This window comes from Lampris incognitus, chromosome 3 (assembly GCF_029633865.1).
Source record: "Lampris incognitus isolate fLamInc1 chromosome 3, fLamInc1.hap2, whole genome shotgun sequence".
Classification (NCBI taxonomy): domain Eukaryota; kingdom Metazoa; phylum Chordata; class Actinopteri; order Lampriformes; family Lampridae; genus Lampris; species Lampris incognitus.
The window spans coordinates 116,581,077-116,601,015 of record NC_079213.1 but is presented as its reverse complement, the minus strand read 5'-3'; the positions used below and the strand labels follow the sequence as shown (position 1 = coordinate 116,601,015).

General features: G+C 47.0%; 1 protein-coding gene across 1 annotated transcript in view; it reads right to left on the bottom strand.

The window, feature by feature from the left end:
- Positions 1 to 8,830: 8,830 nt before the first annotated feature.
- med16 (mediator complex subunit 16) overlaps positions 8,831 to 19,939 on the bottom strand; it is a 38,045-nt gene continuing 26,936 nt past the window's right edge. Inside the window, exons 12-16 of the mRNA XM_056277280.1 lie at positions 13,757 to 13,890; positions 12,267 to 12,459; positions 10,753 to 10,969; positions 10,404 to 10,478; positions 8,831 to 9,124 (exon numbers count right to left, since the gene is read on the bottom strand). Coding sequence (XP_056133255.1) covers positions 9,004 to 9,124; positions 10,404 to 10,478; positions 10,753 to 10,969; positions 12,267 to 12,459; positions 13,757 to 13,890 — 740 coding nt within the window. The 3' untranslated portion in view covers positions 8,831 to 9,003. The remainder of the gene's footprint in view (positions 9,125 to 10,403; positions 10,479 to 10,752; positions 10,970 to 12,266; positions 12,460 to 13,756; positions 13,891 to 19,939) is intronic.

The window sequence follows — 19,939 nt, the reverse complement described above, 5'->3', positions numbered from 1 at the left end:
GGCCGTCTTCCAAGCGCTGGTCGACAAAGTGTTGCGGGACATGCTTAACACGTTTGGGGTGGACATCCTCGTGTTCTCCAGGACAGAGGAGGAACACCACCAGCACGCCCGCCTGGTCCTCCAACGGCTGCTGGAGAACAGGCTGTTCGTGAAGACCGAGAAGTGCGTGTTCCACTCCGCCTCCGTGGAATTTCTCGGCCCCATTGTGGTGAAGGGGCACATCCGCACCGACCCCAGGAAGATCCGAGCGGTGGAGGAGTGGACGCGTTCTACCGACAGGGCGCAACTCCGGCGCTTCCACGGGTTCGCCAATTTTTATTGGCACTTCATCAGGGGGTTCAGCCGAGTGGCTGCCCCCTCACTGCACTAACCTCCACCCTCCGCCCCTTCTCTTGGACCCCGGAGGCGGAGCCCGCTTTCTCGGCCTTGAAGGGACTGTTTACGATAGCTCCGGTTTTCTCTCTCACCCTGAACCGTCCAAGCAGTTCATCATGGAGGTGGACGCATCGGACATGGGAATCGGAGCTGTCCTCTCCCAGCGGTCGGAGGAGGACCATAGTTCCCCCATGCGCCTTCCTCTCCCGGTGTTTCAGCCCAGCAGAGAGGAATTATGACATCAGCAACAGTGAGTTGCTGGCGGTCCATGCCGCCCTGGAGGAGTGGAGACGCTGGTTGGAGGGAGCGAAGCAGCCGTTTGTTGTGTGGTCAGACCACAAGAATCTGACCTACATGCGAACGGCGAAGAGGCTTAACTTACCTCGGCAGGCGCGCTGGGCTGTCTTTTTCAGCCGGTTCAACTTCACCTTCACCTTCCACCCGGGTTCCAAGAACGTCAGGGCAGACGCCCTCTCCCGCCTGTTTCCAGAGGAGTCCCCTGATGCACCGGACACGCCTGACACCATCCTTCCCCTAGCCCGGGTGGTGGTTGCCTTCACCCGGGCTATAGAATTGGTGGTGAGAAGAGCTCAGCGCGCCCAGCCCAACCCAGGCAACGGACCCCGGAATTGCCTGTTTGTGCCGTCCACCATCCGGTCCCAGGTGCTGGAGTGGGGACACTCCAGCCGGTTCGCCTGTCATCCCGGCGTCCACCGGACGGTGGCCCTCATCTGCAGACGCTTCTGGTGGCCCACTATGGAGGCGGAAACAAAGAAGTTTGTGGCCGCCTGCCCCACCTGTGCCCACAGTAAGGCTACCCATCGCCCGCTGGTGGGTCTCCTGCACCCCCCCCCCTGTCCCCGGTCGACCTTGGTCACACATTGCCTTGGATTTCATGACTGGCCTCCCTGTGTCCGAAGGTAATGATACTATCTTGACCATTGTTGACCGGTTCTCTAAGGTTGTCCATTTTGTCGCCCTTCCCAAGATCCCCTCTGCGGCTGAGACGGTGGACCTCCTCGTCTCCCATGTTATCCATCTCCATGGGATCCCTCAGGACATAGTCTCCAACCATGGTCCCCAGCTCAATTCTAAGGTGTGGCAGGCCTTATGTAAGGGGATTGGGGCCACGGTCAGTCTCTCCTCCGAATACCATCCCCAGACCAATGGGCTGGCGGAGCGGGCCAACCAAGCCCTGGAGGCGGCCTTGTGTTGTCACCACCAGCAACCCCACCTCCTGGAGCAAGCATCTACCCTGGGAGGAGTATTCCGAACACCATGGAGAGTTCTGCTACTGGTTTGTCTCCCTTTGAGTGCTCCCCCGGTTACCAACCCCCTCTGTTTCCCTGTCAGGAGTTGGAGGTGGCGGTCCCATCCACCAGGGCCCATCTCCGCTGGTGCCATCACATCTGGAAGACTGCCCGGGCCGCTATGTTGTGGGCCACAGAGTGGTCCCAGCGTGGTGCCAACTGGCAGAGGGTGCTAGCCCTGGCCTATCGTCCTGGCCAGAGGGTGTGGCTGCTGGCCCAGGACCTCCCTCTCCTGACACTCTCCCAGAAGCTGGCCCCTCGCTACATCGGTCCCTACACCATTGACCACATCATCAACCCCTCCGCGGTACGTCTCATCCTCCCTACCTCACTTAAGATCCATCCTGTGTTTCATGTCTCTCACCTCAAACCGGTAGCCTCCAGCCCCTTGTCTCCCCCTGTCCAAGCTCCTCCGCCTCCCAGGGTCCTCCACGGGGGCGATTTGGTCTGGGACGTCAACTGACTGCTCGCCGTTCGCCACCAGGGCCGGGGTTACCAATACCTGGTGGACTGGGGTGGTTACATTCCCGAGGATTGCAGCTGGGTGCCCTCATCCTACGTGGCCGACCCCGCACTCCTTAAGGAGTTCTATTGGGCCCACCCCAACGCCATCGGACGGTTGCCCGGTGTCTCCCGTAGGAGGGGGGGGGGTCCTGCTGTGGTTACACCATCCCGAGCTGCCTCCCCGGCACGTTCAAGCCACTCCCCCAGCTCGGACGTGCCGGAAATATCCGAGCGCTCGGTTTGCGCTCTGAGGAGATGAGCGCTGCACTGCACCAGGTGTTTTCCATCATCTATCAGGCAAGCCTGCGGCCATCGGGCAGCTCTCTACAGGAAGCCTCCCAGAACACCTCTCTGGGCTTTGACATACTGAACCCTGCGACCCTCCCTCTGCGACTTCCACGGCTCCTCCGCTCCTCGTCCCCAGCGACCTTCACGTTTTCCCCGGACCTCTCCAGCGATCTCTCTCCCTGGACCCCCTCCCTTTGGACTTGACTTCCTGGATCTTAGACCTGGACTTCCTCGGACAACCCCTCGCTCTACGGATACGGACTTTGGTAGCAAGGCGCGTGCACATCGTCACAACAACCCCCACCTGAGATTCCTCTGTTATCATCCCTGTGGCAGTGTTGTTTATTTTCCTGCATTAAAATCGCCTTTGTGTTTTCTCGCTGCTCTGTGTTTGTCTGTCCTTTGGATTTCGCTACACTGGCCTCTGGTCTTCATTCATTATATGTAACAGTTTAGGTTGCTTTTGTATTAAAAGTAAACTCTATTACTGTTGGTTCATTTAAAGCCAAATACAGTAAGTCCACAGGTTACAGTAAAGGTCACATTTATTACCTTGATGTATCAGTTTTACATGCGACTACTGCCTGTCTATTCTGTGGGGACCACAGGTGGGCAAATATTACAAAGAGCACAGCAAACTGTTACCCTCTTGTCAAGGGAGGTAGGTTGTCCTGGAGTGGCTGCTTGGCAGAGAGACAGTGGAATGGTGGTCTGAAGGATGGTGTACTTGTTCCTGACCAGGCTGATGACTCTTTCCACATGGATCCTAATGGCAGCCAGTCCCCTTGTTGCTTCTAGTTCCAGTGGATGCAGTTGCTGCTTGCTTTTGGTGAATGCTGGTATTTTCAACTGTGCACAATACAGGCCAACCGTATCTTTGACACTGAAGCCTCTATCTGTAAGAACGACATCTCCTGGTGACAGTTTCTCAAGATCTCCAGTTTTCTGTGATGTGCTTGTCGCTTGTGTGTCCACCCCAGCCGTTTGACACAAAGGATATAACACCCTGTGGTGTTGTTGATATCAGGTATTTTACAGTGTTGTGATGCTTGTCCTGAGAGCATGTCTGTGCACGAGCTCTCAAGTCCTTTGGCTTCTCTATAAATATTTCAAAACAGTCAATGAAAGAAGTGCAGTTGCTATAGTTATCCCTGAAACAGATGGGCAGACTGACCTGAATTTGTTCTTTTGATGGCCAAAATATTAGCAGCGACAGTCTAACATACATGACATCTAATGTACTATTAAATAGTCTGGCAACACTTGTCTTAGACATACGAAATAAATAGACAAAAAATAAATAAAAAATAGCGGTAAATTGAGCCTCATTCTCATCAATGTTAAAGCTATGAAAGGGAGTCAGTCTTGGACTAGCTTTCAGAAATCCTGACAGTTAAAGACAACCATTAATTTAGCATAGCTTGGAAGGCCGGTGAGTTCCTGTACCATTTCATAATTTCCTTTAAATGCCTCTTCGTTAAAAGAAAGCAGATCCGCGTTGTCCTTTAGACTATGAACCTCTGCTCTAAGTCGAGCACACTCATTTGGTAATGCTCTGACTGTAGCTTTGCAGGCTGCATTTGAGCATGGTGCCACGATGCCTGGGCTATGAGGGGCTTGAGAGCAATGGTGCTCACAGCCTGCCTGTACTCCCATGGTGTTGTTGGTGTCATCACTGGTGCTGGAAGGGGCCATAGTCTCGTGGTCAGTGTCACTGCTAGGGGCCAAAGTCTCAGTCCTTTTCCATTTCATCTGCTGGGTATGCTCAAACCTACTGTTGGCATGGATGTTTTTCTGCCGCTGTCCAGCTAAAGTGTGTGCAAACAGGCTGGGTACATAATCAGGGCTTGTGGGGTTGTCATTTTTTCTTTCTAAGCAGACAGAGAGGCAAGAATGGCAGAATATTACATGTGTGCATACCATCAAGATATTGACCAACCTGAGCAAGGTACTCTCCCTTTCATCTTTTTCTCTCAGACATTTTTCTCTCTTATTCACCTTTATGCTGCAGGTAAGTACTGTAATGTATATTTAACAAGAAGGGTGATCTCAGCACGCATCTGCTGATCGGCAGTCCGGTGCTTCTCAGTGAGGACAAGCATCAAGGTAGAGAGGAACACTGGAGCAACCCGGGCAGTTGAAGCCTTTTTATTAAGGAGCAAGTGAAAGAAGGTGCTTTCACTTGCTCCTTAACAAAAAGGCTTCAACTGCCCAGGTTGCTCCAGTGTTCCTCTCTACCTTACTGTATATTTGACCAAGTGCAGCGGTAAGGAAGGGTAGAACTACTGGGTTTAATAATACTTTCCATTTTAAAAAATAGCTGGGCAAGTTATTAGTGTAATGAATCTAACCATTACTTCTTTTCCCTCACATGGGCAAGATAACGTTAGCTAGCTTACTACACAATTTGAATAGTTAGCTAACATTAGCATAATGTATGCAAAGAAAAAGCTTATGTTACTGATGTAAGCCTTTTCCTGGCAAAGGGGGCTAAAAGATATAAATAATAATTATCTAAGTTAAAGGCAAACGTAACTTACCGGTGACAAAGTGTTGACTGCACAATCTGGACTCAGATCTTGGCTGCCAGTGGTCCCTTCTGACTGAAGCCAGCCATTTATTCTTCTGACTGAAGCCAGCCATTTATTCTTCTGACTGTTTTTGTAGTTTGGTTAAAGAACACATCTAACCAAACTACAAAAGCAACAAAACTACAAGAACACGTTTAACCAAACTACAAGAACACATTTAAAAACTACAAGAACACACTTAACCAAACTACAAAAACACAACCAAACTACAGGAACACAATTTATAACCAAACTACAGAAACACAACCAAACTACAAGAACACGTTTAACCAAACTACAAAAACACAACCAAACTACAAAACCACATTTAACTAAACTACAAAAACACAACCAAACTACAAAAAAACCAAACTACAAGAACACATTTAACCAAACTACGAAAACACAACCAAACTACAAGAACACATTTAACCAAACGACAAGAACACATTTAACCAAACTACAAGAACACGTTTAACCAAAGTACAAGAACACGTTTAACCAAACTACAAGAACACAACCAAACGACAAGAACACGTTTAGCCAAACTACAAGAACACATTTAACCAAACTACAAAAACACATTTAACCAAACTACAAGAACACATTTAACCAAACTACAAAAACACACCCAAACTACAAGAAAACATCGAAACTACAAGAACACATTTAACCAAACTACAAGAACACAACCAAACTACAAGAACACATTTAACCAAACTACAAAAACACAACCAAACTACAAGAGCACGTTTAACCAAACTACAAGAACACAACCAAACTACAAGAACACATTTAACCAAACTACAAAAACACAACCAAACTACAAGAGCATGTTTAACCAAACTACAAGAAAACAACCAAACTACAAGAGCACGTTTAACCAAACTACAAAAACACAACCAAACTACAAGAACACATTTAACCAAACTACAAAAACACAACCAAACTACAAGAGCACGTTTAACCAAACTACAAGAACACAACCAAACTACAAGAACACAACCAAACTACAAAAACACAACCAAACTACAAGAGCACTTTTAACCAAACTACAAGAACACAACCAAACTACAAGAACACAACCAAACTACAAGAACACAACCAAACTACAAGAGCACGTTTAACCAAACTACAAGAACACAACCAAACTACAAGAACACAACCAAACTACAAGAGCACGTTTAACCAAACTATAAGAACACAACCAAACTACAAGAACACAACCAAACTACAAAAACACAACCAAACTACAAGAGCACTTTTAACCAAACTACAAGAACACAACCAAACTACAAGAACACAACCAAACTACAAGAACACAACCAAACTACAAGAGCACGTTTAACCAAACTACAAGAACACAACCAAACTACAAGAACACGTTTAGCCAAACTACAAGAACACATTTAACCAAACTACAAAAACACATTTAACCAAACTACAAGAACACATTTAACCAAACTACAAAAACACACCCAAACTACAAGAAAACATCGAAACTACAAGAACACATTTAACCAAACTACAAGAACACAACCAAACTACAAGAGCACGTTTAACCAAACTACAAGAACACAACCAAACTACAAGAACACATTTAACCAAACTACAAAAACACAACCAAACTACAAGAGCACGTTTAACCAAACTACAAGAACACAACCAAACTACAAGAACACGTTTAGCCAAACTACAAGAACACATTTAACCAAACTACAAAAACACATTTAACCAAACTACAAGAACACATTTAACCAAACTACAAAAACACACCCAAACTACAAGAAAACATCGAAACTACAAGAACACATTTAACCAAACTACAAGAACACAACCAAACTACAAGAGCACGTTTAACCAAACTACAAGAACACAACCAAACTACAAGAACACATTTAACCAAACTACAAAAACACAACCAAACTACAAGAGCATGTTTAACCAAACTACAAGAACACAACCAAACTACAAGAACACATTTAACCAAACTACAAAAACACAACCAAACTACAAGAGCATGTTTAACCAAACTACAAAAACACAACCAAACTACAAGAGCACGTTTAACCAAACTACAAGAACACAACCAAACTACAAGAACACAACCAAACTACAAAAACACAACCAAACTACAAGAGCACGTTTAACCAAACTACAAGAACACAACCAAACTACAAGAACACAACCAAACTACAAGAACACAACCAAACTACAAGAGCACGTTTAACCAAACTACAAGAACACAACCAAACTACAAGAACACAACCAAACTACAAGAGCACGTTTAACCAAACTATAAGAACACAACCAAACTACAAGAACACAACCAAACTACAAAAACACAACCAAACTACAAGAGCACTTTTAACCAAACTACAAGAACACAACCAAACTACAAGAACACAACCAAACTACAAGAACACAACCAAACTACAAGAGCACGTTTAACCAAACTACAAGAACACAACCAAACTACAAAAACACAACCAAACTACAAGAGCACGTTTAACCAAACTATAAGAACACAACCAAACTACAAGAACACAACCAAACTACAAGAACACATTTAACCAAACTATAAGAACACATTTAACCAAACTACAAGAACACATTTAACCAAACTTATAAGAACACATTTAACCAAACTACAAGAACACATTTAACCAAACTACAAGAACACAACCAAACTACAAAAACACATCCAAACTACAAGAAAACATCGAAACTACAAGAACACATTTAACCAAACTACAAGAACACGTTTAGATTGACTGTCGGACTTCCGGCTGCTAGCTAGCCATTAGCTTAGCCTGCCCCGCTTCATGGGCTAGCCGTTTGCTTAGCCTGCCCTGCTTCCACGTCCTGTCAGAATATATTCTTTATATTCTGGTGATTACTTGCACTAAATCTATGGACACATATACACCATCAACAGCATATAATTACAACATTTTACTTCTGATGTTGAAAAAGAGTCAAAGTATTTTGTGTATTGTAGGGTTTATGCAGATGTCAAGTAGAATTCCTGGTCACATGTGAACTTCCCTGGTGGGAAACAAATATAATGAAATAATGTGACAAGAGGAACACAAATAAAACCTCATTAGTGTTAATTAACCAGAACAGGAAGTTCAAATGACTGACAGGTGACCGCTGTGCTGTGTGGAGCAGGTTTGGTTCTGGACCTCCATGATGCAGCCTGCCTTTCTGACTAGGATAACACAAGTAGAGGAGCTTTTAGTCACAACTGGATCCAAAAAGTTTAGAGCCATAATCTGAATCCATTCTTACCCATGATAAACCGGTTTAACTTGGTGCAGGAAGTGGTTTCGAAAGAACACGTGCTGAACAAGGTGTGGTCACGTTTAACCCGTCTCCAGTCTAAATGGCTTGAAAAGGATTAAAACCGACCGAACCCCACATGCAGACACCAGAAAACTGCACGGTTCTCTTTCTCCAAGAGCTCTTGACAGACGTGTGTTGGCCCTGTGTGATGGCCTGGCGGCCTGTCCAGGGTGTCTCGCCTGCTGCCCAGTGGTTGCTGGGATAGGCTCCAGCATCCAATGACCCTGACAGCAGGGTAAGCGGTTAGGATTATGGATGGATGGATGGAGACTGATCTAACCATCATCCGACCAGCAGCTCTGCTTTTCCACTGCTGGCTGTGGTGCCAACTTGCCCACAGGAAGACTTTTCCACAGCTCACCTTTACTGGACGACTTCAGGTTTCCTCTCGACAGTCACACACTCAAACAACACACTCCAACAACAGGGCTCAGGTCAACGTTTACTTTTTTGAAATTGATTTTACTCCAAAAACATCTCACAAGAAACGGCTGCTATTTACATGTAACAACAAAGGCTAAATGTGTGTGTGTGTGTGTGTGTGTGTGTACAGAGCTGGGCAGGAAGCCGTGTTGTGTGCACAGGTGGAAGGAGTGTGTACTGTCAGGTCAGTGGGGGGGTATTCTCCTCCACAGACCCCCACACAGACAGTTCTTAATCCAGCGCTGCTCCCACTGCTTCATGGCATTGGTTTTATTGGGAGAACGCAACATCGTCACACAGCCACACCTAGAGAGACAGAAACAGACACAGAGAGAGCGAGAGAGAGGGACAGCGACAGAGAGACAGAAACAGAGAGAGAGACCGAGAGAGCAAGAGAAACAGACAGCGAGAGACAGAGACACAGAGAGAGAGAGAGGGACAGCGACAGAGAGACAGACAGAGAGAGAGACCGAGAGAGCAAGAGAAACAGACAGCGAGAGACAGAGACACAGAGAGAGAGAGAGGGACAGCGACAGAGAGACAGAAACAGAGAGAAAGTGAGAGAGAGAAACAGACAGAGAGAGAGAGAAACAGACAGAGAGAGAGAGACAGAGACACAGAGAGAGAGAGAGGGACAGCGACAGAGAGACAGACAGAGAGAAAGTGAGAGAGAGAAACAGACAGAGAGAGACAGAGACACAGAGAGAGAGAGAGGGACAGCGACAGAGAGACAGACAGAGAGAGAGACCGAGAGAGCAAGAGAAACAGACAGCGAGAGACAGAGACACAGAGAGAGAGAGAGGGACAGCGACAGAGAGACAGAAACAGAGAGATAGACCGAGAGAGCAAGAGAAACAGACAGCGAGAGACAGAGACACAGAGAGAGAGAGAGGGACAGCGACAGAGAGACAGACAGAGAGAAAGTGAGAGAGAGAAACAGACAGAGAGAGACAGAGACACAGAGAGAGAGAGAGGGACAGCGACAGAGAGACAGACAGAGAGAAAGTGAGAGAGAGAAACAGACAGAGAGAGACAGAGACACAGAGAGAGAGAGAGGGACAGCGACAGAGAGACAGAAACAGAGAGAGAGACCGAGAGAGCAAGAGAAACAGACAGCGAGAGACAGAGACACAGAGAGAGAGAGAGGGACAGCAACAGAGAGACAGAAACAGAGAGATAGACCGAGAGAGCAAGAGAAACAGACAGCGAGAGACAGAGACACAGAGAGAGAGAGAGGGACAGCGACAGAGAGACAGACAGAGAGAAAGTGAGAGAGAGAAACAGACAGAGAGAGACAGAGACACAGAGAGAGAGAGAGGGACAGCGACAGAGAGACAGAAACAGAGAGAGAGACCGAGAGAGCAAGAGAAACAGACAGCGAGAGACAGAGACACAGAGAGAGAGAGAGGGACAGCGACAGAGAGACAGACAGAGAGAAAGTGAGAGAGAGAAACAGACAGAGAGAGAGAGAAACAGAGTTTTTTTGTTTCCTTCTGTACACTACATCCATTCTTATAGTGGGGGGGAATGGACTGACCAATCAGACTTATTGGAACGGGGGGGGGGGTAAGAGGGGGACACTGACCTGGTACAAGCCTTGCTGTCCTCGGTTGGACACACCCCCATATGGAGACATCGCAGGTTATCCATCTTCTGACTCCTACACACACACACACACATACACACACACTTCCTTAATAACGGTACCATGTTCTTCTTCCCCGGTCAGGAGACTAAAAGCTGCATCTTTCTGACCTGGGTCATCATCACTCCCCACTCCGTCTATTTTACAATAGAGACACTCTGACCTTTAACCCCATCGGGTTATTTCTGAGGTAATGCAGCTGAGTTCAGGCTGCATGAACGAACTGACAGGGTATACATTTCAGAAGACCCTATCATCCATCGTCCTGCTCTCTTGCTGTGGTGTCTACCTGGAGAAGATCTCCACCTGTCCCATGGAACTCAGGCTGGGTAGGGAGTACGGTTTTCCAAACTGGAGTCTCAGTGGGTGCTTCCCCTGTAGTTTGGTGATTACTCCGTCGTTGACAGGAAGCCAGTCCATACTGGGGACCAGTAACTGACTGGGCAGCAAACAGCACTCATCGACCAGACTTTCATCAGGCTCCTGGGGGGGGACCTCATCCCGGGCTGACAAAGGAGCACATTCATTTCAATTCACACTGACCAGACAGACACCAGAATGAATCAACAACCACAGTGTGGTCCATGATGGGTCATCTCCACGGCTCCATCAGAGCAGCAGGAAGGATGAACCCAAACACAGAGACAAGCAGACAGATCATTTAGACAGACAGACAGACAGACAGACAGACAGACAGACAGACAGGAAAAACCTTCAGACAGACACAATCTTTGACCCGGGATCAGACTACAGGATATTTTTGTCTTTCACGATGGTCACCATGTCAGATTAAGTAATCATGGTGCCATAAGTTCTTGCCGTGTCTTGTCTGGGAGACTGGCAGTACTACAAGTATGACCCGGACTAATCATACATGCTGCCTTCCACCATCTTGCGCGAGTTCATAGGTCGTCGGGGAGGAGGGTCAAGAAATGGTCAGTCATGGCCACAGAAGCGCTGTGTGTGATGCTCGTGGTCTTGTGTTGTGAAAAGAAAAAAAAAGGATTGTGGATGCTGTTGCGGCTAGTGCTACCACCTAGCTTAGCTTAACCAGCTGCTCACCAGGTTGCTGAAGTTCTTCCTCTGCTATTTCTCACCAACATTTATCTTTTTTGACTCTGTCATGGTCCTCCCTCGAGGAAACGTCAAAAGGGCAGGGGTATTGTTGCTTCTGTTCCACAAACTTTTCCTGGGTTTCGTCGCTCCACCTGACAACAGCAGCAGCAGCCCCTCTTTCTCTTGCCATGTCTACATGTGGGCACCAGAGGGCACTCTGTCATCCTACTGGTCAGCGTCAAGGAACACGTCACAGAAGACGTCAGCCTGGGCAGGAAAATACAAAGGATTCTGACATGCTACACTTTCCATCGGGGTGTGGTGGGGGGTCCCAGATGCCACATGGCTGTTCTTTGGTTATGTCCCACTACACAGGGTAAAGACCCCCGTTCATCATTCCCCACATTCATAATCGGGACTGAGGCTGGAAATTGGTCGGTGACGTCAAAATCGGGTCAAAATCGGGCTGAATTCGTGTAGTCTGATCCCGGCATTAGACAGACAGAACCTTTAGAAAGAGAACCTTTACACAGGCAACAGAACTTTCAGACAGACTGACAGAACCTTTAGAAAGACAGAACCTTTAGACAGAGACAGAACCTTCAGACAGACAGAGAGATCATTTAAACAGACAGGACCTTTAGACAGAAACAGAACCTTCAGAAGAACAGACAGAACCTTCAGAAGGACAGACAGAACCTTCAGACAGACAGACTGACAGACAGGCAGTGGTTTCAGTCTGCTTACAGCAGAGCCAGAGTTTGGTGAGCAGGCGGAAGAGGAGAGACATGCTGTCCTGGCTGTCGGAGGTGGCCACATAGATGGGCAGGCAGCCTGGCTTCAGCAGGCCCCAGATGCGGATCATCACCATCATTTCTCGGAGCATGCCCAGAGAGGAGCCATCCCGCAGGAAACCGAAGCCTGGACGCACCATGGAGCCCTGAGGAACCAAACAACCATCCAGTGAGGTGGCCATCACAATGGACATGTTTACAAAGTGAGGCCTGCTGTACTGCTTTGTTCCTGATCCCCTTCACCATGAACACGTTTGGCAGTGGCGCTGTCTTGTTGCTAGGCAGCAACAGACCCACCTGTCAAACACCTGTGTGCCAGAGCTGGTGATGAAGTGGATCAGCCTACATATCTCCCCCCCCTGGCTTATATCATTAATTCTTACTGTTGTTAAAAAAGACACCTGCAGCATGGAGCGGGAGGACACACGCTCTTAGCTCTCCTGCAAAGTACAAGTAGGTAAACCACTGATGGACACCGCCTCCGCCTGCTTTTCTTTACTGTAAACAGCTAAGCCCCGCCCCTTCCCCCCTCTCATTGGATAGCAGAGAAAAAGTGGTGGTGACGTCGGAAGCTTTCCAGCTCAGGTCAATATTTTTAACTTCTGCCACTCAGGTCATTTCTCCAAAAACCTGATGCACAAAATGTGTGGCGCTCAGGGCACATAAATGGCTAGCAAAATGTTCTCACACCCGTAGAAAACCATTAGACAAGGCACCGCTCACTGCCAAAACACATCCCGTGTGATGGCAGCCTCAGAGGTCCTGCTGTTTCTGCACCGTGACTTTTCTTCATTCTAATCCACCCAGCACACACGTCAGGACAGACACTTGTCACACTTCCTGGCGGCTTCACTGCCATGACTGACACGAGCGGCAAGCTCAGTGAGCTGGTCCAATCACAGCTTGGGAGGCTGAGCATGTGGTTGACACACAAGATGGTGGAAAAAGTCAAGTCAGTTTTATTTGTATAGCCCATATCACAAATTATACATGTGCCTCAGGGGGCTTTACAGCAACACAACATCCTGTACTCAGACCCTCACATCGCATAAGGAACAACTCCTTAAACCCTTTAACAGGGAGAACAAACAGGAAGAAACCTCAGGGAGAGCAACAGAGGAGGATCTCTCTACCAAGACGGACAACGTGCAATGATGTTGTGTTTACACAATTTACACAATACAACATTGAAAGAGGATAACTCAGTTATAATGGAATTATAAAATATATGAAGAATATGATGAGGAGGATGCCAAGCAGTGTCCAGAAGCCACCGGAACAACCCGGGACCCGAGCCACACGACCAGCATCAGCAGCTCTACGAGCTCCTCATCACCTGGCCAGTACCATCAGCAGGTACACAAAGTTTAAATGTTTGACACCAGCTGGGATTTAGCGAGCATTGTTTCAGCAAGCGGGGCCCAAGCACGCTGACACACTGACCTGATTGGGCAGGTTGGCCAGCAGGTAGAGGACAAAGTCTCCCACCCACTGGATAAGCTGCTGCAGAGACTGGAGCGGCGGGCCATCCAACACAAACTCCTCTGTTTTCAGGTTGATCATCACCTTGTCAATATCTACGGAAACACAGAGCGGTCAAGACACAAACATGACTTCAGTAAAAGTGGACGAGGTCATTCCCTGTAGAGGACGTCTGAGGGGCAGCTGCTCAAATATACATGTAGGCACAAAGGCAAGAGACAGAGGAAAAGGGCTGTTGCATCTTTCTTTCTTTTTTTTTGGATTTTCCCTTTTTCTCCCCAATTGCACCTGGCAAATCCCCCCACTCTCTGAGCCATCCCAGTCTCCACCCCCTCTGCCGATCCGGGGAGGGCTGCAGACTACCACATGCCTCCTCCTGCCGATCCGGGGAGGGCTGCAGACTACCACATGCCCCCTCCTGCCGATTCGGGGAGGGCTGCGGACTACCACATGCCCCCTCCTGCCGATTCGGGGAGGGCTGCAGACTACCACATGCCTCCTCCTGCCGATCCGGGGAGGGCTGCAGACTACCACATGCCTCCTCCTGCCGATCCGGGGAGGGCTGCAGACTACCACATGCCTCCTCCTGCCGATCCGGGGAGGGCTGCAGACTACCACATGCCTCCTCCTGCCGATCCGGGGAGGGCTGCGGACTACCACATGCCTCCTCCTGCCGATCCGGGGAGGGCTGCAGACTACCACATGCCTCCTCCTGCCGATTCGGGGAGGGCTGCAGACTACCACATGCCTCCTCCTGCCGATTCGGGGAGGGCTGCGGACTACCACATGCCTCCTCCTGCCGATCCGGGGAGGGCTGCAGACTACCACATGCCCCCTCCTGCCGATTCGGGGAGGGCTGCGGACTACCACATGCCTCCTCCTGCCGATCCGGGGAGGGCTGCAGACTACCACATGCCTCCTCCTGCCGATCCGGGGAGGGCTGCAGACTACCACATGCCTCCTCCTGCCGATCCGGGGAGGGCTGCAGACTACCACATGCCTCCTCCTGCCGATCCGGGGAGGGCTGCAGACTACCACATGCCTCCTCCTGCCGATCCGGGGAGGGCTGCAGACTACCACATGCCCCCTCCTGCCGATTCGGGGAGGGCTGCGGACTACCACATGCCTCCTCCTGCCGATCCGGGGAGGGCTGCAGACTACCACATGCCTCCTCCTGCCGATCCGGGGAGGGCTGCGGACTACCACATGCCTCCTCCGATACATGTGGAGTCACCAGCCGCTTCTTTTCACCTGACAGTGAGGAGTTTCACCGGGGGGACATAGCAGGTGGGAGGATCACGCTACTCCCTCCAGTTCCCCCTCCTCCCCCCCAAACAGGCGCCCGCCCCGACTGACCAGAGGAGTTGCTAGTGCAGTGACCAGGACACATACCCACATCCGGCTTCCTACCCACAGACACGGCCAATTGTCTGTAGGGACGCTCGACCGAGCCGGAGGTAACATGGGGATTCGAACCGGCGATCCCCGTGTTGGTAGGCAACGGAATAGACCGCTACACTACCTGGCGGCCCAAGTAATTGTTTTTAAACATTTCAATAATTTCTCCACAGTTCAAAGACATGGAGGTCAGGTGAATCAGCCACACTAAATTGTCCCTTGGTGTGTGTGTGTGTCAGCCCTGTGATGGCCTGGTGATGGACTGGCGGCCTGTCCAGGGTGTCTCCCCACTTGCTGCCCAATGACTGCTGGGATAGGCTCCAGCATCCTGCAACCCTAAGTAGGATAAGCGGCTTGGATAATGGATGGATGGATACTTTTCTCATGCATTTGTTGGAAAACTGGTGCTCCTCGGCCCATCTTTGCTCCTGAAGGAGCAGGCCTTCCTGGTTACTGCTTTTGCACCAAATCATAATTACGTCACCTGTTGACATCACACGTTTCAAATCACACCCTTATTTAATAATCAAATAAAGATGAGGTAATGAGGATGACGTAATGAGGTAAAATAATTATTCATTCATCTTCACCTCTTCTCCGGGGTGGGGTCGCGGTGGCAGCAATCTAAGTAGGGCACTCCAGACCTCCCTCTCCACAGCAGCGCCCTCCAGTGCCTTCTGGGGGATCCCAAGGTGTTCCCAGGCCAGATTGGACATGTAGTCCCTCCATTGAGTTCTGGGTCTACCCCAGGGTCTCCTCCCAGTTGGCCGTGCCCGGTAAACCTCCAAAGGAAGGTGCCCAGGGGCCATCCTAATCAGATGCCCGAACCACCTCAACTGGCTCCTTTCAACACGAAGGAGCAGCGGCTCTACTCCGAGCTCCCTCCGGATGGCCGAGCTCCTCACCCTATCTCTAAGGCTGAGCCCAGACACCCTACGGAGGAAACTCATTTCAGCTGCTTGTATCCACGATCTCACCCTTTGGTCACTACCCAAAGCTCATGACCATAGGTGAGGGTTGGAACGAAGATTGACTGGTAAATTGAGAGCTTTGCCTTCCGGCTCAGCTCCCTCTTCACCACAATGGTCCGGTACAACGTCCACATTACTGCTGATGCTGCACCAATCCACCTGTCAATCTCCTGCTCCATCCTGCCCTCACTTGTGAACAAGACCCTGAGATACTTGAACTCCTTCACTTGAGGCAACAACTCATCCCCAACCCGGAGGGAGCAATCCACTATTTTCTGGTAGAGAACCACGGCCTCAGACTTGGAGGTGCTGACTCTCATCCTGGCCATTTCACACTCAGCTGCAAACCGCCCCAGTGTGCGCTGGAGGTCGTGTTCTGATGAAGCCAACAAAACCACATCATCTGCGAAGAGCAGAGATGCAATTCTGAGGTTCCCAAAACAGACACACTTCTCACAAATACTTTTACCTCAGTACGAGCTCTAAATTACCCCATCCCCAAATGGCAGGACTGGATGTTTACATTTACAAATGAAATGAGGCTGACCAGACAAAACAAGACATATCTTGTGTTCATACAAGTCAAAGTACATTAAGAAATCACTTTTTTTTTTAATTTCCATACCGTCCCAACTTGTCTGAATTGGGTTTGTAGTTCCAGTGACAGGGTCTACATAATGTATTCTGTAATATTACAATGAGCCGCTTTGGTCCATGAGGGCACGAATGAGTCCAGAACACCCTGGAGTCCAGAACACCTTGAAGGTGAATTCAAGTCCTGTTGTGTGTAATCTGACCTGTGTTGCATTCTGCTAGTGTATGTTACTGTATTGTGTTGTGTTCTGGTAGTGTATGTTACTGTACTGTGTTGTGTTCTGGTAGTATATGTTATTGTACTGTGTTGTGTTCTGGTAGTGTATGTTATTGTATTGTGTTGTGTTATGATAGTATATGTTATTGTATTGTGTTGTGTTATGATAGTATATGTTATTGTATTATGTTGTGTTATGATAGTATATGTTATTGTATTGTGTTGTGTTCTGGCAGTGTATATTACTGTATTGTGTTGTGTTCTGGTACTGTATGTTACTGTATTGTGTTGCGTTCTAGTAGTGTATGTTACTGTATTGTGTTGTGTTCTGCCAGTGTATGTTATTGTATTGTGTTGTGTTATGATATTGTATGTTATTGTATTGTGTTGTGTTCTGCCAGTGTATATTACTGTACTGTGTTGTGTTCTGGTAGTGTATGTTATTGTATTGTGTTGTGTTATGATAGTATATGTTATTGTATTATGTTGTGTTCTGGTAGTGTATGTTATTGCATTGTGTTGTGTTCCGGTAGTGTATGTTACTGTATTGTGTTGTGTTCTGGTAGTGTATATTACTGTACTGTGTTGTGTTCTGGTAGTGTATGTTATTGTATTGTGTTGTGTTCTGCCAGTGTATATTACTGTACTGTGTTGTGTTCTGGTAGTGTATGTTATTGTATTGTGTTGTGTTATGATAGTATATGTTATTGTACTGTGTTGTGTTCTGGTAGTGTATGTTATTGCATTGTGTTGTGTTCCGGTAGTGTATGTTACTGTATTGTGTTGTGTTCTGGTAGTGTATATTACTGTACTGTGTTGTGTTCCGGTAGTGTATGTTATTGTATTGTGTTGTGTTCTGCCAGTGTATATTACTGTACTGTGTTGTGTTCTGGTAGTGTATGTTATTGTATTGTGTTGTGTTATGATAGTATATGTTATTGTATTATGTTGTGTTCTGGTAGTGTATGTTATTGCATTGTGTTGTGTTCCGGTAGTGTATGTTACTGTATTGTGTTGTGTTCTGCCAGTGTATATTACTGTATTGTGTTGTGTTCTGGTAGTGTATGTTACTGTACTGTGTTGTGTTCTGGTAGTGTATGTTATTGCATTGTGTTGTGTTCCGGTAGTGTATGTTACTGTATTGTGTTGTGTTCTGGCAGTGTATATTACTGTACTGTGTTGTGTTCTGGTAGTGTATGTTATTGTATTGTGTTGTGTTATGATAGTATATGTTATTGCATTGTGTTGTGTTCCGGTAGTGTATGTTACTGTATTGTGTTGTGTTCTGGCAGTGTATATTACTGTACTGTGTTGTGTTCTGGTAGTGTATGTTACTGTATTATGTTGTGTTCTGCCAGTGTATGTTACTGTATTGTGTTGTGTTCTGCCAGTGTATGTTACTGTATTGTGTTGTGTTCTGCCAGTGTATGTTACTGTATTATGTTGTGTTCTGCCAGTGTATGTTACTGTATTGTGTTGTGTTATGATAGTATATGTTATTGTATTATGTTGTGTTCTGGTAGTGTATGTTATTGTATTGTGTTGTGTTATGATAGTATATGTTATTGTATTATGTTGTGTTCTGGTAGTGTATGTTATTGTATTGTGTTGTGTTATGATAGTATATGTTATTGTATTGTGTTGTGTTATGATAGTATATGTTATTGTATTGTGTTGTGTTCTGGCAGTGTATATTACTGTACTGTGTTGTGTTCTGGTAGTGTATATTACTGTACTGTGTTGTGTTCTGGTAGTGTATGTTACTGTATTGTGTTGTGTTCTGGTAGTGTATGTTACTGTATTGTGTTGTGTTCTGGTAGTGTATGTTACTGTATTATGTTGTGTTCTGCCAGTGTATGTTACTGTATTGTGTTGTGTTCCGGTAGTGTATGTTACTGTATTGTGTTGTGTTCTGCCAGAGTATATTACTGTATTGTGTTGTGTTCTGGTAGTGTATGTTACTGTATTATGTTGTGTTCTGCCAGTGTATGTTACTGTATTGTGTTGTGTTCCGGTAGTGTATGTTACTGTATTGTGTTGTGTTCTGCCAGAGTATATTACTGTATTGTGTTGTGTTCTGGTACTGTATGTCAAGGCGGCCCAGCATATCACCGGTACCCAGCTCCCAGCCATAAAAGACAATAATCACAAACGCTGTCTTCAAAGGGGTCTGAGCATCAGCAGAGATCCCACCCACCCCAACCATGGACTGTTCTCCCCCCTGCGCTCTGGGAGGCGCTACAGGAGCCTCAGAGCCCGCACTACCAGGCTCAAAAACAGCTTCTTTCCACAAGCTGTTGCCCACCTGAATCTGGCTACCCACTGAATGTCTGTAGATATTTTTAAATATTTTGTACTCCAGCTCTCTTTTTTAACTTATTTTTAGCTTTGGTCCTCATGTGTGTATATCTTATACTGTGTTTGCTGTGTTTGTCTGTGTCTGTCTTGCACTGATTGGTGAAGCCACAGCCCTCATTTCATTTTTAACATGTGCCTGCACATTGTTTTTAATGACAATAAAATTTAATTGAATTGAATTGAATTACTGTATTGTCTGTGTTGTGATAGTCTATGTTACTGTATTGTGTTGTGTTCTGGTAGTGTATGTTACTGTATAGTGTTGCGTTCTAGTAGTGTATGTTACTGTATTGTGTTGTGTTCTGCCAGTGTATATTACTGTATTGTGTTGTGTTCTGGTACTGTATGTTACTGTATTGTGTTGCGTTCTGGTAGTGTATGTTACTGTATTGTGTTGCGTTCTAGTAGTGTATGTTACTGTATTGTGTTGTGTTCTGCCAGTGTATATTACTGTATTGTGTTGTGTTCTGGTACTGTATGTTACTGTATTGTGTTGTGTTCTGGTACTGTATATTACTGTATTGTGTTGTGTTCTGGTACTGTATGTTACTGTATTGTCTGTGTTCTGATAGTGAATGTTACTGTATTGTGTTGTGTTCTGGTAGT